Below are 26,908 nucleotides of genomic sequence, written 5' to 3' on the forward strand. Positions count from 1 at the left end.
ATTTTTTGGCACAGTGTTCATGGATCCTGGGGCTACTTGGGGTGGGAGGGACATGTAGATAAATCTTGCATTTTATCATATTATTCCAATTCAGTGGGGGACTTTTTTTTTCCATTTTTAAAGCTAAGAAATGCCCCTACATTCATAATTCTTTGGCTTATTTTTCTTCCCTGAATTTTACACAAATGGATTTGAGATTGAAAAGAGGAGTCTCCAGGATACTAAGAGTTTTGATCACTATAGCTCTTGATTTGAAGAGATCCTTTCCATCTTCTGCTCCCAGAAACCGCCTGGAAGAAGAAATCCTGAGACACCCAGGGTATTTTTGAGGCTACTTTTCATCTGTTTGATGGGATTCTTCCCATCATCCCCTGGTTGTGTTTATGGATTCTTGAGAGCGCAGTTCCCACTCTGGAGATGGGCTGTTCTACCTCCCCAGCAGCAAGCATCCTCTGCCTCCATCTTCCACGATTTGGCTTCTTCTTTTCCTCTCCAGGCTATGACCCTGGATGTTCAGAGACAGAGCAAGGCAGGAAAGAACTTGGTGATGCCTTCTCCAACAATCAAAACTCAAGCCTTGTCCAGTGACCAGACAGAGGAAAGTCAGAGTTGAGCACCAGCACTTGTGATATTGGGGGGGGGGGGCCCAGATACCAGGATGACAACATTCTCTGGGCAGCAGTCATCTTCCTGTCTTAGGGACTGGATGAGAAAAACCAATCAGTGTTTCTGAGGTGCCAAGAAACAAGCGACTGAGCAGTGAGCCTTCCTGGGCCCCATGGGAGGGGAGAACTTTGGTGAGTGAGTGGGTGGGGCAATCTCACTTTGTTGTCTCCATTATTCAAAAAGGCTGCACTTTTACCTGTGTTTTGGTAGCTGTCTCACTACTGTTTTTAGGCCCTCATACTCTCTTGTGGACAGGACAAGGGAGAAAACCGGTTTTCCATGTTTTAGCTCATTTAGGTGGCAGGTTGACTGAAGAAGAAAAGGCCTTCACCAGGCTGTATCTACCAGCTTCCCTCTTCCTGGCCCCCATTTCATCTATCCCCAGGCTTTAGAGTCAAGTCTGAATTCTCACCTTCCTCCTTTGGAACAGTCACAACCACTAAGTTTAAAATGGAGAGCATTGAAGAAGGAAGGTGAGTTTGAGTCTTCCCCAATTTTGAGAGAACAGGAAGCCTTTCCCCATCTTTCTTCTTTGTGGTAGGCAAGGCATTTTGACATATTATAGACATGTATGACCTTAATCATTCACACGGACCTCATAGGAATAGTTCTGTTTCTACCCTAACCAATTTCCCTATAGTTAGGTTGCAAGAGACCAAGTCCATACCAGAATTAATATCTGGATGGTTGTTATTTGGGATTTTTCTCTTGCCCTAATTTCTTCGTACTGGTTCCCACCACAGAACAAAGCTCAGGGTTGTTTATAGATGGCTGATTGATTTAACTCCTATTTTAAGAGAGAAGTGAGGTACTGTTCCCCTCTAATATCTCCCAGCCCCACCTACCCACCTGCTAAAAAACCATTGAACTTACTTAACAATCTTGCCTAATAACTCTTTGGGGTTACTTTGTAACACCAAAGTTAGATCAGCCAAGAATCAAGATGGGAAAGGGGAACTGGGGACAATCATTAACTGTGATATGGAATCTTTAGTTCATTTAAATTTGGGATATTCTCTCTAAGAGATGATGTTTGGGATGGACTCCTCATGGAGAAGTTCAAACTATCATAGGTTTTTCTGACTTTTTTTATGGTTTTTAATTTTTAATTAATATGTGTATCTTTTTGTCCTGTTGTAAATAAATACACCATTGTCCGATTGTTTTGGTTCTTGGGTCCTGTGTAAAGTATCCTGGCATATTTTCTTTCTTCACATGCCAGGGTGAGGAGAGTGCCCCCAAAGCAGGCAGAGCAGGAGCAAATTAATTGTCCATAATACTAAGTCAGGTGCTGCTTCTCCCCACAAACATGAAAGTATACTTTAACCCAAATTTGTTTGGTGTTCTAGCTCAGCCTCTGACTCCGAATTGTCTGTGAACAATGTGCAAAACACATTGGGGCATGAGTGGTAAGAGGACCTGGGGGCTGACTGCTCTGCCACTCACTGCCCAAGTCAAGAACCAACATTATGTCACCTCATCTTTCTGTTGTACCTCTTCTAGGGGAAAGAAAGGAAAGGAAAGCATTGGATTAAATGACCTCTGTGAGTCCTTGAGTCTAAGAACTAAGTCATGTAGAATTCTGGTCTGGGAGCTAGAAGGTAGGGGCTCACAAGATCACAGCTCTCAAGCTGGAGGAATCCTGAAAGACCTAATACTAATAAGAAAAATGAGATCCAAAGAATTGAAGTGGCTTGTGCAAAGGTCACACATTGAGCAAGCAGAGTAAGCCAGAGGCAAATCACTTTACTAGCCTCATCTTTCTCATCTGCCAGAGGAATATGTGGTTATTTTAGCTAGGTCCAGAAATCAGCAGCCTCTTGAACTATAAGGACTATCCCTGATCAGGGCTACTATGAGATTTCTGAATTAAAATAATTTAGAAATTCCCTTAAAGTAAGACCACCGTCATGTTTCTTTCCTGCAACCAATGAAGTCATATTAAAATATCCCTCCTGAATTCACTTGTGTATTGTGCTCTGAGGAGTATGTTTGCCCCTTATAAAAGTATATCTATCCCTTAAAGACAATGCTGGTAAGTACCTATTTCTGAAGCATTTTTCTCACAACCTTGTTATGAAATAGATGGTACAAGTTATCTTCATTTTCAATGCATAAGGTGATAGACCTAGGTTATCTTTTCCCCTGCACCAAAAGCAAATGTGCTTTTTCCTTTAGAAAGGATAGCTAATAGCTAATATCTGATCATATCACTCCCTTGCTCAGAAACTAATGGCCCTTTGTGACTACCTTCCTTGCTTACCCCTCACCCTGACTTTTAGAGTAGAATAGTGATGGAGCAAAAAGGTTAACCATGTTGGAGAAAGAACAGGCTCACCAACGAGAAAATAACCCCAGGTAGGGTTCAGCAAACTTGGCTTTGAATTTTAGATTCTCAGCCTCAGACCCTTTCCCTTTCTGCCTCTAACCTACTGCCCCTGGCAAGGAGTCACCCAGCCTCTACTTGACTCCTCCAGCACAGAAAGACCCACTACATCCAAAAGCAGTCACTTCTCCTTTAGGACATCCTCTTCCATGGAAACAATGCAAAGACTGACAAACTGCCTTCTGTGGGGGGTGGGGGAGGGAAGTAAGATTAGGGGAGAAATTGTAAAACTCAAAATAAATCTTTAATAGGACATCCTCTTCAGACCTCAACCCATCCTTAATGGCCATGAGCTCAGGGCCCTTCCCCAGTCCAACCATCCTTTGGATGCCCTCTACAATACCCTTTCTAAATTGGGAAACCAGATGCATAGATAGAGTGAGGTCATATTTGTGAAAAGTGCCTGACATAGTAAACACTTAATGAATGCTTATTCTTTTTTCTTTCCCCCATAGATTTAGTTGGACCAGAGCAGAGTGCAGGGCAACCTCTCACTGGCCTACCTCTGAACACTATGCCTAAGACTTCACATCTTTCCATTTTGCCAACAAGAGCAGTGTGAGACTTTGTTCTAGGCAAACTATCTGTGACATTCTTCATCTCTGCCAATCTAGTAGTGAGACAACAGCCCCTGCTGACCATATCAGGGGCTAAATCTGTTCCAGTTGCTGAACAAATATTTTTCTCTGGTATGAAGTAGGCAAGCTTTTCTGTAGCTTCCCTCCTGCATGAGTAGGGGATTCAGAGTTTCTAGCTCTGAGTCTTCATTCTATGACACTTCCCATTAAGACAAAAAATTTACAACTTTTGTAGAAAGCAAGAAAATAAATAAAGGTTTCCTTGACATTGGTACAAATGAGAACCATTTGAGGACCTACAGACATTCCAACAGGAAACTAAACATGTCTGTCCACAGTATTCCCCAGCAGTAGCCCAACTCATAACAGATCTTTAACCTTTTAAGCTCCTACAATATGTTGGTCATTGTGCTAAGATCTGTTAATATAAAGAAAAACCTAAAAAAAAAAATAGTCCTTGCTCTACAAGGAGCTCACAGCCATATATATAAACATGGCAGGAGACACAGGATTATCTCAGAGAAAAAGCACCAACACCAAACTTGCAGAAGATTGCAAAAGGCTTCCTGCAGAAAGTGGGGCTTAAGCTCTTAAGATCTGAAGGAAGGAGATAGAGAAAAGGGAGAGCATTGCTGGCATGGGAAACAACCGGTGAAAATGGGAAGATTTGGGAGATGTATAAGGACCTGGAAACGTAAGAAGGAACAAAGTTATAAAGGGCTTTAAAAGCCAGAGGACTTCATAATTGGTCTTGAAGATAATAGTAGGCAGTCAGTAGAGTTCACCGATTAGAGGGATGAGTTTTAGGATGATCAGCCTGACAACTTGGTGGAGAATGGACTAGAGGGGAGGGAATTGAGGCAAGGAAAAAAACCAGCAAGATACTACAATATTCCAGGTGGGAGGTGATAAGAGCTTATCTGCACCAAGGTAGTGGCAGTGCCAGAGGAAACATGGGAGCATATACAAGAGATGTTAACAGAGGTAGAAATGATAGGACTTGGCAACTGATTGGATATGAGAAGAGAGCAATAATGACACCTAAGCTGGGGGTCTTGGTGACTGGGAAAATGGTAATACCCTTGGTGGTAATGGGGAAGTTAGATAAAATGGAGTTTGAAGTAAAGATAATAGATTCAAGTTTGGACATGTTGAGTTTAAGATAGCCACTGGCCATCCAATTCAAAATGTCTAAATGACAGCTGGAGATGATGGAGATCAGGAGAGGTTAGGGAATAGAAAGTAGACCCAAAATCATGACATAAAAAGCCCATTGAATTGGGTCTCTATGTAAAGGTATGTTTTCCTTTCAATTTAGGTTGGAATTCTGATCCTATGATTAAGTAACTGTGACCCTGGGCAATTTAATAGTACGATGATGGCTGCCAATTTGTATATTGCTTTGTGGAACATTTTTGCACTTGAATCATTCAACTCTGTAAGATGATATAAGTATCCCTATTTTACAGGGGGGAAAAAAAACTGAGGCTCAGGCTCATTAAATGATTTGCCTAGGGATTGCAGAAGCATTAATTGTAGAAAAATTACTCCTAGACAGGTTTCTCCTGAGTTCTACATTCTTTCTACTTCACCAACTTCTGTGGATGTTTCCCTCCTCTATGAAAGAAAGGACTTGGGTATAAAGACAAGTAATTCCAAAAGATATAAGAACCCTGAACTCAGGGACCAACCACAGTTCAAAAACACCCATGGTGAAGTCTACTGAATGACAGGTGATGGACTCAAAATGCAAAATAACTTTTTTTTTTGAAGGACATTGGGGGGGTAGTGCAGGGACTGACCAGTGCTGAAGTGTTCTCAACTATGTATAATTGTTACAAGGTTTCTTCCCTCTCCTTGCCCAATGAGAAAAAATGGGAAAGAAAATCAATTTTTATTCATAGAAAATAAAGTGAGGGCATTAAACTACATGATTTCCAAGGTTCCTTCCAACTTTACATTCTATAGTCATTAATGGGGGAAAAAAAACCTCTAGTTTGAGGTGATTTTCAAAAGATAGCAGGTTCAATGATGAAATTTTTTTAAGATTTTTCAATGCAATGGGGTTAAGTGGCTTGCCCAAGGCCACACAGCTAGGCAATTATTAAGTGTCTGAGGCCACATTTGAACTCAGGAACTCCTGACTCCAGGGCCGGTGCTCTATCCACTGCACCATCTAGCCTCCCCAAATTGCTAGGTACTTTAGCAGCCTGGTGCCCAGGGTTTGTCAAGCCAAGGTTTCATATGCATCACTAGCATTCATGTTGCAGGTAGGCTATAGGTGCCTGATTTTATCATTTCCTTTATTATTAACAGCAGCTTAAATCTGATAGAAATATACTGTTTACTGTTTTCTTGTGATGTGAATTTACAAGGGTTATTATCCCTGTTTAATAGATGAGGGAAAACAAGACTCAGGGCAGTTAGAAGCTTGCCAAACGTTTTTTTACAACCAGGATTCCAGGATTCCAGCCTCAGTTTCCTAACTCTAAGCTTGGTACTTTTTTTTTTAAATTACATTAGGCTAACTTTGACTTTCTTCATTCTTCAGAAATGGTGGTGAAAGACTGACTACTGGTTCACTGAAGTCCTAAAGAAAACAAAAACAGGCCCACAAAAATCACCATGTTAGAGCCTTAGGGAACCTCTGGCCCAACCCTCTTCCTTTTGCAAATAAACTGAGGTCCCAGAAAGGTGATGTGAATTGTCCAAGGTCACAGAGGCAGGATTTGACTATGGTTCAGTGACTGTGAATTTAGCACCCTTTCCTTTGTACTGCACTGCCTCCCAACTTCTAACCCTTATCCTCATCATCTCCCCTTGTGGTCTTTACATAAAGCTTTAATCAATATTCTTTTCTGTAGGCCCATCATAAACTCAGATTAGTTAGAGACAATGCTATCAATAATACCTGAAGTTCTGAGATCTGTTGAGAGGAAAACTCAAAGTCCTCAGTCCGAGGTAAATGTTTAGCTTTCACACTGAAGGATGGAGCCAAGCTGTGCCTCTCCTCTTCATTTCAGTACTGAAGAAACAGGCTTTGAGGAAAAAAATACAGTCCCACTGTATTACCCTAATCAGGACTTGCTGCTTCTGCTTACAGTAATGATGGCAACTTTACAAACTTTTCTCAGATTTGTAAGAACTAGTTCAGTTTTAACCTGATCTGTTATTTGTACATTAGCAAAAAGGCAAGAAGGAATAAAGTGGGTTTCTGATCTTTGGAAGCCTCAGGGAAAGGTTCTCGAACTGAGGGGCAAGGGAGAATATAAAGTGATGAAAATGGAGGGAATTAAATTTCCACCTTCCTAGAGTCTAAGTAATCATTCTATTCTCACACTATTTTATGGATAAGAAGAGCTGGAAAGGACCTCAGAACATGAAATGACACAAGTTAGAAGAGACTTTAGAATAGACTATCAGAATTGAATTGTGCCTTGGAACATAGAATTTCAAAGTTGAAAGGGATCCTAGAACACAATAATATAAGAATTGAAAGAAACATAGAGCCATATAATACAAGAATTTTAAGGGATATCAGAATATAAGCTATAAGTAACAACTGGAAAACACTGACTTAACTGTATCTCTCTGCTTCAAATGCATATTGTAGGATTCTGGTTTTTAATCCACTCTATTATCCACTTCAGGAAACCTTAAAACATCAGACTAGAAAGGGATCTGTGAGAGCATCTCATTCAAGGACATATGAATAAATTTCAAAGTGTCTATGAATTTGAATAGGAAAAATTACATCTTTAATTGAAATTTGATATAACTTCATCAAAATGCCAGAGGAGTCCCTTTACATACAAAAAAAGATTATTACAGGGTAGCCAGGTTGGCCCAGGAGGATCTGAGTTCAAATTGGGCCTCAGACACTTAATAATTACCTAGCTGTGTGACCTTGGGCAAGTCACTTAACCCACATTGCCTTGCAAAAAAAACAAAAAAAAGATTATGAACTCTTGATCTAGTCCAACCCCCTCAATTTTGTAAAGGAGGAAAATGGATAAGGTCAGAAATTTTTAAGCAAATTGTCAAGGTCATACAGTAAATTCATGGATACAGGCTGGGGCTCAGTTTCCTAGGGATTCCCCAGTTCCCTCCCAAATCAATTCTTCAAAAGACTCCCTGATTTTCAGAAGTTAAGTAGCAAAAATAGCAAAAGAGTCTCACACAGCCTGTGTGTTGTGTGTGTGAATATATGTAAGAATGTGGATATATATAAAAAACTAAGTCTGCTCATTGCATATTAATAGAGCTAGAAATATTCCCAATTGGGCAATTCAAACAACAAAGGAATTAGCAAAGGTCTGAAGAATAATAACTTTAGATTTTAGAGAGGTTGAGTCCCCTGAAATCTTACAGTAAGCATTGGGGTTAATTTTATGACCCAGACAGTTTTGTATTTTTTTTTTTTTTACCAATAGCTGCCTAAGCACAGACTAAAAAGACTAAGTCTCATCAGTATGGAACAGTGAACTCTAAAGTTCCAAAAACCAAGTATAATAAAAGTATAGAGTTCATCTTGGAGAATTTGGACATGGTTATCATATTCCAGACAAATGTACCTCTTAAAGCTGAAAAGGGCTCACTTTAGGACAAATCGACTTTTACAAGGAGGGGAGAAAGTAAAGTAAAGTAAAAGATCTACAACCCCTCCCTCAACCCTCTTAAAAAAGTGATACTCAAGATTTTTAAAAATATAGAAAAATTCAAAAAAATGCTTAAATTCCTAAAATAATGGGTTGTTAGGGCTGTTTTCTTTTTTAGGTTTTTGCAAGGCAATGGGATTAAGTGGCTTGCCCAAGACCCCACAGCTAGGCAATTATTAAGTGCCTGAGGCAGGATTTGAACTCAGGTACTCCTGACTCCAGGGCCAGTGCTCTATCCACTTCACCTAGTCGCCCCAGTGAGGGATGTTTTCAAAAATGTGAAGGACTGGAGCAGCTAATGGTCAAGTGGATAAAATACCAACCATAGGGTCAGAATGATGGAAGTTCAAATCCCTTAAACACTCAATAGCTGTGTGACCTTAGGCAAATCACTTAACCCTACTGCCTCCATACATATAGACACACACACATACACACATACAAGCATATGTGTATATATATAATGGCTATCATATACTAACCAACCTTTACATAGTATTTTAAAAATCTAAATTAGTATATATATATATATATATATATATGTATAAAATCTCATTTGATGCTCACAACAATCCTTTAGGTGATAGCATATAGTAAAAATGAGGTTCATACAGCCAGTGAGTAATTGAGGCAAGATTTTAATTTCAGTCTGTCCCTCAAGTTGCCTCTACATGAGAGATGAGGGTATGATACCATGGCAAGAGAGCTGGGTTTGGGATACAAATCAGATCCTGATTAAGTTGCTTAACTTATTTGGGCTTCGTTTAACTTTCTTCACCTGTAAAGTGAAACGTGCTTTAAATTCTATGGTGCTCCAATTTGTTCTACTTGTGCAGTGGAGAAAGTACTAGCCCTGGAGCCAGGACCTAAATTCAAATCTGATCTCAGACACTTACTAGCTGTGTGACCTTGGGCAAGTCACTTTAAACCTGTTGCCTTGCCAAAAAAAGGAAAGAAAAAAATGTGGAAGTCAGTTTTAGATCATTATGAGGAAGATTTGTTCACAAATGGAATGGGTAGCTTCAGGAAGCAAAGTCCCCAGGCACTAAGAACATCAAGTAAAAGCTAAATGACCACTTCTTTGGAATTCTATAGAAAGGTATTTCTCAAGCAGAAGTTGATACAGACTCCATTTCTAGAGATTCTAGGAACTGGTGATTAAGGAAGCTCAGATATTCATGTCCATCCTTCAAGACTTTGAATTTCTGAATTTTACAATTTTTCCCCCAATCTCGCTTCCCTTCCCCCACTCCCTACAGAAAGCAGTCTGATAATCTTTATATTGTTTCCATGCTATATACATTGATCAAAATTGAATCTTGTGTTGAGAAATCATATCCTTAAAGAAAAAAATAAATATAAGAGATAGCAAAAGTACTTTGGATGCTAATGTTGGAGACCCCCTGTGTGGTTCACATGTTACAACTTTGGACTGGATAAACAATGGATTAACTGCATGTGTGGTAATTTTTTCTGCCCTTTAACTTGTGCCATTTTTCTCAAGTGTCAAGAAAAGCTTACTCAGCAATAATGCTATTAATTCTATCCCCCGAAGAGATCAGAAAAAAAAGGAAAAAGACACATACAAAAATATAACAGCTTTTTGTGTTAGCAAAGAATTGAAAACAGAGGGGATGCCCATCAATTAGGGAATAGTTAAACAAGTTATGACATGAACATAAAGAAATACTATTATGCTGTAATGATGGAGATGACTTTCAGAATAATCTGGTTAGACTTATATGAACTGATGCAAAGTGAATCGAGTAGAACCTGGAGAATAATTTACAATAAAGGCAATATTATAAAGATAATCACCTGTGAAAGATTTAACAACTTATCAATAAAATGATCCATGAGAGTTCTAAAGGACTCAGAATGAAATATGCCATCTACTGCTGGAGAGAGTATTATTGAATTATTGAATGATGTGCAGATTGAGTCATTTAAAAAAAATTTTTTTTTTGCTACTTTGTTCATGTGGAAATATTTTGCACAACTTCCTACGTGTAATAAGTTTATTTCTTGTCTTTACAATGGGTGGGAGAAAATAAAAAAAAAAGTCAAGGAAAAAGTGATATTTATTACAATTGCTATAATTGCTGTACAATTGCATTTCCAGTTTCCATTCCTTCCTGGATCATTAATGCATACCTTCATTTGGCTTATTCCCACCATGGCTTAGTGTGCTGGGAACAAGCAAAAGTTAGTAAGAACACAGATTTTTAAACATGAGAAAGGACTTTAGAAATAGAATTAAATCCCTTCATTTTTTTTTTTAAAAGACTAAGCATCTCACCCCAAGTAAAGGAAGCAGAGCTTGGAATTGCAACCCCTGGGCCCATATCTAAATGCTGTGCTTTAAATACCTTACCATAATACCTGGAGTTGTGTTGACCAAGACCAAATGCCAGTGCTCCTGAACTAACCCAAACCATCTTCAGCTCACAGGATCATGGATCTATAACTGGAAGGGATCTTAAAGGTTAGTAAGCCTATGCTCTTTGTTTTATGGTTGAGGAACCTGAAATCCAAGTTCACACAAGTAGCAAATATCATTAGCCAGATTTTGGACTTAGGTCTATTATTTCAAGTTCCTTGTTCTTTCCATTGCACCCTGTCTCAATAATTCTTGAATGGTTCCAGGGATTAGACCACAACAATTTGGAAGTCTTTCCTCTGAGATGTTAGGTACAAATTACTCTGCCTGAATCCCCATTCATGGTTCCACTCCATTAGGAGAAAACAGTGTCAAGCAACCATGGGTATTGGTGGACACAAAAAGACCAGCATCACCTCACAATTAGGGTAAGAATCATGTGTCTTCTTTTCCTATTTCCTCAGCAGTTAGCCATACTTGCTTACCATAGCTAGGGGAACTGGAATCAAACTGAGTTTCTTTAGCCCAACTACTTCATTTTACAATAGAAACTCAACCTCAGAAGGAAAATGACTTTCCTTCAATCATGAATACAGGAAAGCAGGGTGAGGACTTGGGCCCCCACCCCTACACCAAGGTCCTTTAGTATTCACCTCAGATTTGTTATATGACTTCCACTTTAAAATTACCCTCAGTATTCTACTGTCCTAGGTTGCAATTAAGAAAGTTACACATTTACAAATGAACTGAGACTGAAGAAAAAGTTGAATAAATCTTTACACTCATAAGTCTCTTGATACAATGTTTAGCAGTGACCAGTGTCTATTTATAGCATAACAATTCTCATTTCTTTGATGTTTTAAGGTTGACAAAGACTTTGCTCCTAATATTTTGAAGGAGGCAGGATAGGTTTTGTCCCCATGAGGAAACTTTAAACTCAAAGAACTTCAGTGATTTTCTCCTAATGTTTTCAGTTCTAATTCTAAGCCCAACATCCATCTGATGGCATGAACCCAATAATTTGGCTATTTCACAAGATTAAGGACCAGAAGGAATCTTAAGAGAATTATTTCATTCAATCCATGAATTTTAGATGAAACAAAGCCCAAGAAAGGTTGGACAGCTCCTCCCAGGTCACCACAGGTGACTGGAATTCACACCAAGGCCTCAGACTCCAAGCCCAGATATTCCACTGGTGCTCCTACCATGTCAGCCACACTCCCTCCTGCTTGGCTGATCAAGGGATCAGCTTGAGAATTCAGCTGAGAGGTTCCAACCCTTTCCCCAATCAGAGGCTCACAACTTCTAAACACATCATTCAAAGGTTTTTAATAAACAACTTCATTATAAAAACTTTCTTCTTGAAAATGTAATTCTGTAAAACATTGAAAAATCTAATTTAACAAAGATACGCCCTGTGCATTTTCTAATGGCACTTAATATTTTACAATTAAAAACCTTGTTTTATATAAAGCCAAAAATACTCCAATAAAAAGAGGTTATTCACTGTGTATACAAAGTGCTAGAAAGTTTTTGTTTGTTTTTTTTTCCTTTTTTCTTTTTAAATAGGCCGGCCTTACAAATGGGCAGCTCTGTGGCCTTAATAGCTGGGGGGGGGGGCAGGGATGAGGGCAGGTTCTGGGGGATAGGAGTTGGGTGGAGAGGAGGGCTTATTGGAGGTGTGCTAGAGGTGGAGGGGGTGCCAAACATCCAGATCACCAGGGACAGTATGCTGAGGAAGCCTTGCTGCCTGTAAAACTCCACTCTTAACCCTGGCCCAGTCCCTTGAAAAGCCTTCACCTGGACATCTGGGAACCTTCCCTGCTTGCTCCTCTTGGGGACTACCACCCTCCAGCTGTGAAGGTCACTGGCAGTGTTCCTCCCACAGCAGGTTCAGAGCTTAACTAGTTTCAGGAGATGCCGGGTGGGGACTCCAGAGACTCTGGACTTCTCTGGTCACACCACCTGCCTAAGGCAAAGTTTCTTATTACATAAATATCCTGGTTAAAAAGCAAAATATTGATCCTGTACAATATAAACTGTTACCAAAAAAAAAAAATCGTGCTAAAAACAGCTCCTAGATATGGGGGGGAAACTACCAAAAAAATAAGGAAAGGGATTTTATTTTAATGAGGCACTAAGGAAAGATTGGGTGTGAAGGGGATTTCATAAACTTAGGGCAATATCTACGAGCATAAGGAATCCAACCTGCTCTGCAGATTTCCACTTTTAACAAAATGCCATTTGTCAAAGGCTGAAAAAGTTCATTCAAAGGCCTCTCCAGTTCTGGTGGCTGTATGGGCTCAGGGGCACAACTCATGTCCCAGATCCCCCCCAGCCCCACCCCAAACAGAAACAGGGAACAGCAAACAGCAGGTCACACAGAAGCCAGACTGATGGACATTCAGAGTGGGACCAGGAATGGCCAGCTCTGCTGTGCAAGGGAGGCAAAACCAGGCCAGTCAAAAGCTGCCACTGAGTGGGAAAGTATTTGGGAACAGGGGAGAGGCAGAAAAGGTCCACTGGAACAGGAGTTTCCTCTGCCATTCATATTCCTGATACTCAGTTACTTTGACTGCACAAACTCTTGGCTGTCTTTTGGTCAAAGCTGCTTAAGAGCTTTATTATCTTCCATCAAGGTGTCTTCGAGTTTTTGCAGCACTTTTCAACAAAAAATCTTTAACTCTGGGTGCTGAATTCAGGGCAAAGAGATACTTTTATCTTTAAAAATAACTGCACTTTCAGCCTTTAAAAAGTGGGGTAACTTCACTTTCCTAATTTGGACCCAAAAAGGAATGATCAGGTGGCTATTGGCCAAAAGGAGCTGATGAGGTTTCCTCTGCACAGGGCATATTAGAAAACTGACCTTGAAATAGTAATTTCATGGTGGTTTGTGAAGATATTTGGAGAGGTAGGTGAGGGGGAGGTAAAAGGTGATAGGACTTGGGGAGGGTGAAATGAGGTACCAGTTTCAGGGTTAAGTAGTTGCCTTGCTTATCACATGAGGTTTCTGAGAGCCCTTTTACATTTATATCACTTCAGCCGGAGAAAGCAATGGAAAGCTGGAGAGGGGAAAAAGGGGTTTGGGGACACACGGGGGGGGGGGGGGGGGGGAGGATAGAGATGAACAAACACTCACATCCAAGTCCTCCACCTGCTTGGGATTAAGGGAAATTTGTATTTTGCAGCCAGAGGTCCCATGACCTCTGCTGGTCAAGTGTGCAGTGACCGCAGGGAGGGGGATGGGGGTACAGTGGTGAAGACAAAATACAACAGATGAGTATAAAGTCATGAATGGTAGCGACGAGCCCCACTGGCCCCTCCATTACCATTTCCCTTAATGTAAGTCTTAAATGAAATTAACAGCAACTGGCCATGTGGACAAGACCAACGCCTTTCTTTAGAAAACATAATTAGTCCATGGAATTCACTTATAGCTGATTCTTGAAAGCAAACCACCTAGCCCAAACCTAAGGAGGACTAGACATTTCTACATCAGAAAACAGTATCCCAAACTACCCTGGTTAATTTTTTTTTAAAAAACATGCTCATTTGATTCTCATCCCTTCACAATTAAGGGCATCAATGTGTTTTAGCACCTCCATCTCAACCAACTGGTGTACCAGAGGCCAGAGTAGGTGCCTAGCATCACTTATCCGCTCTTCTCCTAAATGGCAATTCTGAGAAAATTCCTAGTGAGGAATCAAAAGACCATGAAAGTTGAACTAGGTTTAAGCCACTGAGGCAGGATCACCTTAGTAGTTTGTCCTAAAAACTGAATGATGAAGCCAGAGTGAAACATTAGGTGAGGGAATCACTCAAAATCAGAAACCCTAGGGGACTGGCCACTGGATGCGCCTGTGGAGTTAATAGTGAAAGAGGTAGATATGTGTTTCCTGGGTTGGTAGAGACATCTGGATGTGTTCCAGCAATGTTGGCCCTGGGACTCCTGCCTGCAGGCTGGTGGGAGCACATATTGTGTCACAAACACAAAGGGGAAAAACTGGAGGGGGGGAAGAAGATGGGCCAGATTTACTTAAAACACAAGCATTGATGGATGGGAATGAGGTTGAAAGCTGATAGAGATCAGACACTGGGTGACAGACACCTTCGGAACAGGAGAATAAGAAAAGAGAAGAAAGCAAGACAAGGGGCCTTTTGCTAAGAAAAGCCTGCATACCAAGGACCCTAGATATATCAGTGACTGAACATTGGGGTAAAAGTGGTTATAACGCTCAGAGGAATTTAGTGTTGGAGGGAACAGTTCATATATAGTTACTTCTCAATGATAAACCAATCTGGGACTTTCTAATCCTAACTTCCTGAATACTATCCTTCCAGTAAATCCACAGCTTCCTGGAAGGGGAATGGGATTGGAGAGAACAAATGAGGTACTCACACCCTCTCCTTTGCCACCTTAACTAATCTATGGAATCCAGATGCCTTCCTTATCTAGGAATAGCACAAGAAATGTGGAAGAGTACAAGGCCCCAGGTCTTGCCTTTTAACTTGTTTCCATCTCCAATTCAAAAGGAGATCAACGTGTACTTGAGCAGAAGTGATCCAGACCTCTTAAAAACTGCTCCATTCTCCTTGTCTGCCTCATGGGGTAACGTGAGCTTAGAGAGCCACAGAGGACGGCAGAAACTGAAGTAGTCCAAAGTCAGTTTATTTCCCCATGGGGGAAAAATGTGACCTCAAGTGAAGAGAAGTCAGTGAAACCCGACTCCATCATGTAAACAGGGTTCCAGTTAACACCAGATACCCAAATGGTTCATGCTGGTGTCAACTGGATTGTACTGGTGGGAATGGATTCATGGTGTGTAAACAATGCTCACTGGAATAAGTCTACTCTAACGGCTCTGCGAGGGGAAGTGAAATGATGTGTCTGAATCAACTGTGTAAACGGTATCACTGCTGGCAACACTGATACAGAGTAGAGTAGCGGTAAAGAGGGATGGGGCAGTGGGGGAAGGGAACAAGGAGACCCTTTCTCCTGCCCATTCTGTCCAAGGCAGGTTACTGGAACTGATCTCTCGAAGACCCTTTTCCATCAGCAGGGACTGTTATGTGTATGTGTGTGTGTGTGTGTGTGTGTGTGTGTGTGTGTATATATATATATACATATATATATATATATATATATATATATATATGTATATATATGTATATGTATATGGTCTGCAGTTGTGGACTGGAAGGTGGGTCTCTCCAGTTGGTTTTCTTGAAACAATCCAAGGTGAATCCTCACTGTTCCTGCTTCTCCAAGGAGCCCCTCTCCCCAGAGAGAAGAATGAAGCTCTTGAGCCTTAGGGAGGGAGAGTGCTAAGTGTGGCTCCCGATTCAGATTGAAAACAAACAAAAATACCTGAAGTCCTATTGTATGAAATCTTTTCACAGGGTTAGGGTTCAAGCAACCTCAAGGCTGCTCTAGGAGATTGAACCCAAGTGCTCCATACAGACACTGGAATCTTTACATCTTGAACCCAGCTTTGAAAGCTCAGCAGCCTTCATAGGGAACAAAAGGAGAAATAAGAGTTGAGATTTATGACCTGAGGGCCAAGCCTGGTACCTCCTCCTTCAGCCTATTGAAATGCCTGATGAAAACGTGGCAGAGTGGTGGTGCTCAAGCCAGAGGTGAAAACTGGGGGTAATGAATGTAAGGGCCCAAAGTTCAGGGGACCCCCAGGTCCTGGAGGATCTTGAGGCTGAGACTGCAAAGTGGTAAGCAGTGGTTGGGTTTCTGCCTGTGAGTAACCCATGACTAATCCTCCTGTGGTCCCAGGTGGGTTGCATGGAGGAAGATTCAGAGGGAGGAAGCCCAGGAGGTGAGAAAAGTCCATGTTAGCAGCACAAAGCGCCTCAGAGAGGTTGGCAGGGCTCTTGGAAAGCAGGGCTTCATCCAAAAGGGCCGGTTGAGGTGAGGAGGACTGGGGCTCACTGGATGGGAGAGACAGGCTTCCGGGAAGCTCCGACAAAAAGCTTTCCACCTCTGCTTTGGGTAGTTTCTCCGGCAAGTATGAGGTAGATCCAAGCTGGTATTTGGGGGGAAGTTGTGGTGGAGAGGAGATGGATGAGGAAGATTCCAGAGGATAACTCATTCCCATTGGTAGGGAATTGTGAACCAGAGAATGGGGCATCCCTGAACTTGGCATGGCTGGGAGGTGGGTGCTGTACATGCCCATAGGCAACATACCTGGGAAGGTCTTTCCACCTATCATGTCCCTGGATGCCATGCACAGAACTGGGCTCAGCTCTTCTTTCACTGTGACTGAAGAGCTACAGCTGAGGAGTCCCAACATGTCTACTGGTTCTGTTTTAATTTTCAGTAATTCTTGCGAGTGGCTCTTCTTCATGTGCCGAGTGAGATGGTCCTTACGCCCAAACCTCTGGGCACAGTACTGGCAAAGGAAATCTTTGCGCCCTGTATGTACCACCAGGTGCCTCCTTACATCCTTCCTGGTATAGAAACGTCGATCACAATGATCACAAGGATGCTTCTTTTCCTTAGCACCCCCTGATGCTCTCCGAGAGTGAGCTTTCAGATGCTCTAGCAGGACCTGGGTGTTTTCAAAAGTTTGGAGACACACTTTGCAGCTGAGGTCACCACTAGTGGCAGCGTGCATGGCCAGGTGACGCCGATAACCCAGTTTGGTGTTATAGTTCTTGCCACACTCTGGGCAGTGGAGGGCTTCCTTATGAGGATCATGAGTCTGCAGGTGATTCCGCAAATGGTCCTTCCGATGGAACATCTTCTCACAATACATGCACTGGTGGGGCTTCTGGGCTGAGTGAGTGGCCATATGCCTGAATAAAGAAAATAGATGATCAAAAGATCTTGCCACATTCAGCCTACATCTTTTGATCCAAGGGGGGGGGGGGAGAGAAGAGGACAAAGGCTTATCCTATTGATTCAGAAGAAAGATGCTACACACACAAAATCTCTCATCTACTTCTAAGCATGCCAGATCCCATCTGACTTTCATAAAATGTTATGTGGCTTTGCAAAATACTTTATCACTATATCCTCATTTCAAGCAGATATTATCTTCATAAATTCTCCAGAGGAAGGATGCTACAAATATCTAGATGACAATTAGTCTTCACCTTTAGCTTCAATTCACTTCAGTATTTGTCAGGAGCCACCTGTGCCAAGACTCTATGCAAAGTAGTGAAGAAGAAACAGCATTTTAGCTAAAATAAGATCTTTGCCTCATTGATCTGACAGTTTAACTTACATTGTTTGGAGGTAAGAAAATATGTACACTACAGGAATGCTGCTTCTTGCTGAAAGAGAGCTCAATGGTTCATGTCCTCAAATTCATTGAGGGGAAAACTGAGAGAAGCCCAGATAAGGGAAGCAACTTACATTTCCTGAGACCTAGTGTAAGATTCTTTCTATGTTACTACCTTCTTTACCATCAGCAGAGACAAGACTAATAAACAATGTTAAATGTACAAGTAGACAGGACAAAAATTCAAATTTGTTTTTAAAACTGAAAACACCTATTATCAACTATGTTCTATAAACAACAGAATAAAAATGAGAATAGAAACTCAACTATCTGCATCATAACTGACTAATTCATTCCCGTAAGTAAACTAAGTTGCTCTTCTAAGTTTACTGCTACTCTGATGGACAATGTGGATGATAATCAAATTTGAAAAGACTTGATATCAGAGCTTTTCCAGTAATATGGAAAGAAAGGCTATATAGGCTAAATTAGATCTTAAGTCATAATACTTTAAAAAGTAACATACTTTATGAAAAGAATGCTAAATTGACAAACAGGAGACATGGGTCTAATTTTAGATCTATCACTGGCTTTCTGTGTGATCTTTGGAAAGTCACCTTCTCTGAGCCCTCAGTTTCTCCTTTATTAAGATGTTGAATTCAACGACTTCTAAAATCTCTTCAAGTTCTAAAAGTAGGATTGATTTTCATTTTCCAGGTAGTTCACCACCATCAATTAATGAATGTACATAACACTAGGCATTGAACATTAAGAAGACAGTCCTTGTCTCAAGGAGTGTATTATTTTTTTTAACAGTGATGGAACTCAGCACAATGTATGGTTTCCTTGATTTTGCTGAAAAAGAATTTGACTCTAAAGTCCCTAGAATGAATTTTTATCACCTACCTATAAAGTTTGTACTTGGATGCAAAGGCCTTGCCACAGTGCAGCTGAGGGCAGTTGTAAGGTCTCTGTTCTGTGTGGGGGAGGCTGTGGGTTCTCAGTTTCTCCCCACCTGAGAAGGAGGTACCGGAGATTTCACATTGGCACTTCACTTGACTTTCTACCTCACGGCCTCTTGGCCTGGGAACTAGTTTCCAGCCTGTCTCCTCCTCCTGCTTTGCATCTTGAATCCAATTAGGGACACTGGTGAAGAATGCCGTCATGGCAGGGCTAATGGGGGAGGGCCATATTAATGAGAACTCTTCCCCATCAGCAGTGTGCTCACTCTGTCCTGACAGTTTTCAAAGGAGCCTTCAGAAGAATGTCTTCACCTGAAATGTAAGGAAAAACTAGGGTTAGGAAATCCAGCATTAGGTAATGAATAGTCTTGATTACCCATGCTAATAGAAAGGGGAGATTGACAAACAGTAATAGGTACAACACTTTTAAATTTACATTGCACTTTTTCATAACACTTTTATGAGATAGGTAGTATAAGCATTATTTTATCCACTTTTGAGATAAAGAAGCTGAAGCCCAGGGGCTGAGCCAAGATGACAAATGGCCTGAGCTCTTCCCCAAATCTCTCAGAACAACTTTAAATAACACCATAAAACTATTCCTGGAGCAGCAAAATCCACAAAAGGACTGGGTGAAATAATTTTCCAGCCAAAGATAACTTAGAAGGTCAGCAGAAAAGGTATGTTACATCTGGGTAAGAGTGAAGCACAGTTCAATGCAGACAACACAAGTACTGACCCAATCCCAGGAAATCACAAGTAGGCTTTGGGAGCTACTGAATCAGCAGTTGCTTCCAAAGTTCTCAGTCCACAGATAGCAAAGGTGATGAATAATTGTTCAGAAGATTACAGGGGGTCTCTCTGCTAGCACTGGAGTAGGACTGTTTCTCTGCCCATACTTGGATCCAGGTCGAAGTCCTGGGTGTCAGTACCAGGGCAAAGAGGAGCACTAAGCAGAGCAGAACTTTTGACCCACATCAAAGTTCCAAAAGGCCCTGGCTGCTCACAGAGTAGAGAACAGGCCAGGAGAATAGTAACCACCTCTCCTTAGATCATACCACTTTGCAAGAATTGAAAACTTACAGGTCCCTAGAAGTATCTCTGAAAACACACGCACAAAACCCTTGAAACTTAGAAAGGGAAATCATAAGGGACTTAAAAAGGTTAAACTGTTTACAATCCTACATTAGAAGATGATACTTGTAACTCATAAGAACATTCTCATTATTAAGGTAGTTAGATGGAGTGTTCATAGACAAAGGGCATGTGTTGAATATGGGATAAAATCTAAAAATAAAATTAGGGAGTGAGAAAGGAATGTACTAAGAGAAAGGGAAAGAGAGGTAGAATGGGGTAAATGATCTCACATAAAAGAGGCAAGATAAACCTTTTACAATGGAGGTAAAGGGAGGGTGAGAGTAAATAAACCTTACTCTGATCAAAATTGGCTTAAAGAGAAAAAATAACATATACACACAAAACTGGGTATAGAAATCTATCTTACCTTACAGGAAATTAGGAGAGGAAAGGGATAAGAGAAGGGAGAAATGATAGAAATGAGTGCAGATTGGGGGAGGGGTTAGTCAGAAGCAAAACACTTTTGAGAAGGGACAGAGTGAAAAGAGAATAAATGGGTGACAAAGAATAGGATAGAGGGAAATACAGTTTCGATAGTAACTGTGGAAAAACTTTTGAAGTAAACTTCTCTAATAAAAGTGTCAATTCTCAAATATACAGAGAATTGAGTCAAATTTATAAAAGAGCCTTCCCCAACTGATAAATAATCAAAAGATATGAACAGTTTTCAGATGAAGTAATCAAAACTATCTAAAAGCCTTATGGAAAAATGCTCATTCACTACTGATTGAAGAGGTGCAAATTAAAACAATTCTGAGGTACTACCTCATACCTCTAGACTGGCTAATAGAACAGAAAAAGAAAATGAGAACTGTCAGAGGGGATGTGAGAAAAACCACTGCTGGTGGAATTTTATAAACTAATTCAATTATTCTGCAGAGCAATTTAGAATGATGTCCAAAGGACCACAATGCATACCCTTCTACCTAGCAATGCCACTACTAAGTCTGTAATCCAAGACATTAAAAAAAAAAAGGTGGGGGAAGCTAGGTGGCACAGTGGCACAGAGCACTGGCCCTGGAGTCAGGAGGACCTGAGTGCGTATCTGTCCTCAGACACTTAATAATTGCCTAGCTGTGTGACCTTGGGCAAGTCACTTAACCCTATTGCCTTAAATAAATAAAATTTTTAAAAAGAAGAAAAGGACCTATATGAACAAAAATATCTAGAGAAGCTCTTTTGTGGTGGCAGAGAACTGGAAATTGAGGAGATGTCCATCGAGTGGGAAATGGTTGAACAAATTGTGGTACATGAATATAATGAACTATTATTGTAACAGAAGTGATGAGGAGGATGTTCTCAGAAAACCTGGACTATATGAGTAGATGCAAAGTGAAATGTACTGTGTACAAACTGTAAATGACTTAAGCTATTCTCAGCAATACAATGATCCAAGACAACTATGAAGAATTTATGATGAAAAACATTATCCATCCTCAGACAAAGAACTGATGGTAACTGAATACAGTTTGAAGTATATTTTTTTTACTTTATTTTTCTTGCTTTTTTTTTTGGTCTGTTTTCTTTCACAACATGACTAATATGGAAATGTTTTGCATGACTACACATGTAGAACCTATATCAAATTGCTTGCTTTCTCAATGGGGGGGTGGGGAAGGAGGGAGAGAATTAAATCAAAGTTTTTTCAAATGAATGTTCAAAATTATTTTTACTAATAACTGTGGAAAAATACTAAACACTAAAAAATACTAAAATACTAAATAAATTTTAAAAAACCCTAAGGCTTGACTAGGTAAAAAGAATCACCTGAGGTGATACTGGTGAGCAGCAAATACATAATTTGAACTAAAGTTTTCCAAACCCAAGTCGAGTGTTTTTTTTTTCACCTATCATGTTACCTCTCCAAAATCCATGGATAAACTTCAAATTTCTTTTTCAGCTATTAGAATCAACAAATCTTCAAATCAAAGTTTTTACAAGAGATTCTGCTTCCCCTTCTACCCTACTCTTAATTTTCTTCCTCCAAAAGGAGGAAAGAGGCAGAGAGAACAAGAGAATCCTCAGCTTAGGAAATGAGCTATTGAAATAACCTGCCCTTAGAACTAGGTTGACAGACAGTGTACATGCTAGCACACTCAGGGTGAAATTTCTGCTTCTGAGCACTCATACACAGGCTATATATATATGCTGACTGTGAGGCTTCCCCAGGGATTTACATAATCCCAGAAAGTTTTTTATTTGAACAAAGGGTTAGCAACCTTTTGAAAGCTCTATTCACTCCTTCCTTTCCAGGACTTAAAAACATACCTTGTATGATGTCCTTACCATGTTTTACAATGCATGACAAAGTTACAATACGTGTGTGTGTATGTATATGCACACACTGTTTCTTATAGAGCAATATACACATACATGCATATGTAAACTCCCTACTAGACTAGTTCCATGAGGTTAGGAAACTTAAGCAATTATTTTATAAAAGGCCTGCCCCACATTTAGTGCTTTCGAGATGAAAGACAACAATGCCTGTTTTCCAAGTTTACAATTGTTGGGGAGAGGATTTAGAAGGGGGAATAAAATACATCCACAAAAAATTACGATTCAAAGGCAAATAATAAACACAAGGGAATACAAATAATGTAAAGATCCAGACAAAGTGCTAATGAGAAATCTAAGGGTCAGAGCACCTTGGGGGGGGGGGGGGAATGTGTGAATCAAGAAGTTTCATGAAGGAGATAACACTTGACTTGGGCTTTGAAAGACAGTAGAGATTTCAACTCACAGAAATGGGGTAGAGGGACGGCTAGGTGGCACAGTGGATAGAGCACCGGTCCTAGAGTCAGGAGTACCTGGGTTCAAATCCGGCCTCAAGACACTTAATAATCACGTAGCTGTGTGGCCTTGGGCAAGTCACTTACCCCATTGCCTTGCCAAAAAAAAAACCTTAAAAAAAAAAGAAATGGGGTGGAAAAGAGTCCATTTCATGCAACAGAATGGAAGAGAAGTTCATAAAGGGCAGTTTAAGAATAGGAGGTGATGAATAACTGGGACTCTGGAATAAATGAAATGGAATGTAATAACCTGAGATTTAAATCCCTTTTACATCTCAAAGTGTTCTGCATATAGTAAGTAATAAAGTAAGTAAGTAATAACGTGAATGACACATCTCCTTTTTTCTGGTAGCAAAGAATTGGAAACAAAGTTGATGCCCATCAATTTGGGAATACCTAAACTGTAGTACATGAAAGAAATGGAATAATATTGCTCTATAAGAAACAATGAATATGAAGAATTCAGAGAAACTTGAGAAGGCTTATCTGAACTTATGCAGATGAGACTAAAACAGTCATTATATTACTTTAAAAATAGGAATAAAAAATTATATGGAATGCTGTGTCGATAATAATGTTTAGCTCTAGTTAAGAAAATGTACCTTCCTTTTTTTTGAAAAAGTAGGAGACTATGGCTTTAAGATATTATATACAGTGTATCAAACTTAGTTGTTATGTTGATTGTACTCAATTACTGTTTAATAGTTATATTCATTACCCTCAGCATATAAACTACAAGTTGCCAATCTCATTTAAACAGAGGGAGATTTCCCGATGATGTCAAGCTGATTCTGGCAAGGATGGCATTTTATTAGTCAAGCACTTCTTCAGACAAATTATGTGGCAATAGGTCCATGTTAGAAAGGAGAAGGGGAGGGGCGGCTAGGTGGCACAATGGATAAAGCACTGGCCCTGGAGTCAGGAGTACCTGGGTTCAAATCCAGTCTCAGACACTAAAATAATTACCTAGCTGTGTGGCCTTGGGCAAGCCACTTACCCTCGTTTGCCTTGCAAAAAAAACTTTAAAAAAAAAGGGGGGGGTTACTTATAAGGACCAGGGCATGATTAAGTCACTGCCTGATTGCTCTTCATACTTGCACCTGCTGATCACAAGAACCATTTCCTAGAAATAGACTAGGTTGATAGAGAGCCTCCACCACCATTAATGTATGCTTTAATAAGGAAAGAACATTAGCCTTGGAGTCAAAGATTCAAAGTTCAAGTTCTAGCTCTACCAGCTATGTCATAAGACTCAGGCCAAATTGCTTTTCCTCTCTGAGCCTCAGTTTCTTCATCTAAAAAAACAGGGATTAGAAAAATAACAAATGCTTGCCTACTTACCTCATGAGATTTCTGTAAAGACTTTATAAAATGTAAAGTACAATAGAAATAGAAGCTATTAATTACAAAATGTACCAGTTTGCCCTATTTAGAGACCATTCCAGTAGTTTAATAAATAGCCAAATATAATTCAACTATTTTTCCATTAGAAGTACAGATCTGTCTAGTAAGAACTGCATAAAAAAAAAACCCTGCATTTTACACTAGTCACATGTTGAGGATGGTCCATCAAAAACCAGTCCCACTTTAGCCCTTGGGTGATCCTGTTTGTTTGTTTGCTACACAACACACCTCAAACCTCTTTAATGTTAAGTTCTCATGCTGTGCTATTCCCCTCCCCCATGGGGGGTGGAATTACCTGTTTATAATACCAGTGATTACCAGAGCCCATGGAATAGTAAAAAGAGACAATGATTCCCTATTCTGGAAGTTACCCTTATTTAAAACCAAACTTGTGCCTGCTGTCTAGGTGAGGATAAATAGTAGATTAGTGAGTCCTAGTCACTTGGTTTTCAATGATAAGAAAGAGGAGACTGGCTCTGGAAACTCCACTCAAACTCAGAAAAAGAACAGTCCGTCCCCCACCTCCCACACATCCACCTCATCAGTTCTCCTGAACAAGCAGAAACAGTAGCAGCAAGCAGCTCAATACACTCTTACTGAAAGAGTGAGTAATGGGCTTCTAGGAAGAGGCCAGCGGGGGCTGAGAAGAGCTCACAAGGGCTGTCCATACAAAAAGCACATGGTTGCGTCCACTTTGCTTGAACTGCACTTAATGGGGATGTAGCTTTCAAAGAAAAAAGAACAACCAACAACCCTATCCAGCTCTGTACTAAAATGTTCAAAGTGGCTGTGAAATTACTTTTCACCTAGTCACATACTGGTTGTTGATGGAGCAGGTGTAACTCAGTCACCCTTTTGGGAGACATATCCTTTTTCCTGTCTTTTTGTCTATTCTCTCTCAGCCCTGGGGAGATCTCTGTGCTAGAATCCCTGCTCCTTCAGGTTTCCCCTTCCTCAGTAAAGCTTCAGAAGAATTCTGCCATTCTCTCTGAGCTGCTCTTCTGGTCTTGTGCTTTGACCTTAACAACCGGAGAAGCTGACAGAACCTGTTCCTATAAAACAAACACAATCTTTCCCTCCCAGTTGACAAGATATCTTTAGTATACTGGTTCCCCATGGTGTGGTTCTCCAACATTTTCCACAAAGTCCTTTTGGTGTCTGATGGGGGGAAGGGGAGGAAGGGGAAATGGTTGGGGAAGGCCCTCCTTTGATGTCTAAATTTTACCCACTTCTTGGCAATGAAGCACTAAAGAATGTATCTCTTCCCCTCAGGTCCCAAAACCAATTTTGTTACCTTCACAACCCCTCCCACACTCTCATTCTCCTCCCACCCTCTTTTTGCCTCTCACAATTGCCAGCTACAATTCCTTTTCCTTCAGGATATCCTCTGCCACTACTCCTCCTCCTCCTAACTGGTTTCCTCCAAAGTTCCAAAAAAGCACCTTAGCGGCTACCAATGAGCCAAAGCAAACCCTTAATAGGACTAAGTTCAAATTCCAGGGTAGAGAATCCACGACAAATGGAAACTATTTCTGCAATATTTTCTCTCTAATTAGGAAAAATTACTCAGAAACATCTGCATCAACATGTGTGCAATTCAAAGATGGAAGTCTTAAATCAGGGGCAATTACAGTTTGCCGGATCTTTTAGTTCTCCTCAAAATGCTACCAAATGCACTCGGATGAAAGTAGCGTTTTGGCACTACGCAACTGTCGTGGAAACTTTTTCCACACAATAATTCCTTCGCTCTGCTTAGGCTGGGATGACGGGCTCTTTCTCCTCTTGCCCGGAGCTCTCCCTGCAGCAAGGAAAGGGTTAAGCTCCATGTGAGTCGCTACCAAATCCAAGACCCGCCGAGGATTAGTCTCTACTTCAATGACTCTCCAAAAATAGCCCGAGACTGTCTTATCCCTCCGGGGCAGGAGCCGGGATCCGCGGGCGGCCCCACCACCTGCTGCCTGGGAGCATCGCCCCGGGCCGGCGCGCGGCGCCTCGGCCGCTCGGGGCGTTACACGCAGCCGCGGGGCCGGCGGGCCCGCCGCGGGCGAGGGCGCTCCCGGGGCAGGAAGAGGGCCGGGGCCAGCTCCCGGGGCCGAGGCCGCGCGGGGGGAGGGGAGGGGGAGGGAGGGAAGAGGCGCCAAGGGCCGCGGCGGGCCCGGGGCGGGCGCGGCGGCCGGCGGGCTGGCTCCGGGGGCTCCCCGAGGCCCCCCGCGACCGCGGCCCGGGGACAGACCCGGGGGGCGGCTGCACCTGCGGGCGGGCGGGCCGCGATCACGTGGGGGCCGAGGCGGCGGGGAGCCCCCCCCCCACCGCGGCCGCGGGGGAGGAGGTGCGGGCCGGGCCGGGCCGGAGGCGGGAGTTTTCCGGTTCTCGCCCCGAGGCCCGGCCGAAGGGCCTCCTCCCCCTCCTCCCGCGCGGCGGGGCTGTGCGGGCTCCGGCCGCGCCTCCTCCCCCAGCGCCGGGCCTCTCCCTCCCTGCGGGGCGCGCGGCCCGGGGCTCGGCCCCTCGGGCCGCGGCTCCGCGCTGCCGCTCGCCGGGCCGGCGGGGCTCACTCACCGCGCTCGGGGCCCCCGCGCTCCGGGCCGGGCCGCTCTCCGGCTCCGCCAGGCCCGGTCAGGCCCCGGTAGTGGCGGCGGTCGGGCCATTGTGCGGTGCATTCTGGGAGCCGCGCGAGCGGGCGCCCGGGCCGCCGAGGGGAGGGGGAGGAGCG

The 26,908-nt window shown here is 41.9% G+C and overlaps 1 protein-coding gene across 1 annotated transcript; it reads right to left on the minus strand.

The window, feature by feature from the left end:
* Positions 1 to 5,236: 5,236 nt before the first annotated feature.
* Positions 5,237 to 26,869, minus strand: PLAGL2 (PLAG1 like zinc finger 2). The gene is made up of 3 exons (XM_074211862.1): positions 26,755 to 26,869; positions 18,810 to 19,177; positions 5,237 to 17,475 (listed from the first exon to the last, which is right to left on the minus strand). The coding sequence occupies exons 2-3, from the start codon at positions 19,067 to 19,069 to the stop codon at positions 16,254 to 16,256; spliced, it is 1,482 nt and encodes a 493-aa protein (XP_074067963.1). The 5' UTR covers positions 19,070 to 19,177; positions 26,755 to 26,869; the 3' UTR covers positions 5,237 to 16,253.
* Between the last annotated feature and the right edge of the window lie 39 nt (positions 26,870 to 26,908).

The sequence above is a fragment of the Macrotis lagotis genome, chromosome 1 (genome assembly GCF_037893015.1).
Source record: "Macrotis lagotis isolate mMagLag1 chromosome 1, bilby.v1.9.chrom.fasta, whole genome shotgun sequence".
Lineage (NCBI taxonomy): Eukaryota > Metazoa > Chordata > Mammalia > Peramelemorphia > Peramelidae > Macrotis > Macrotis lagotis.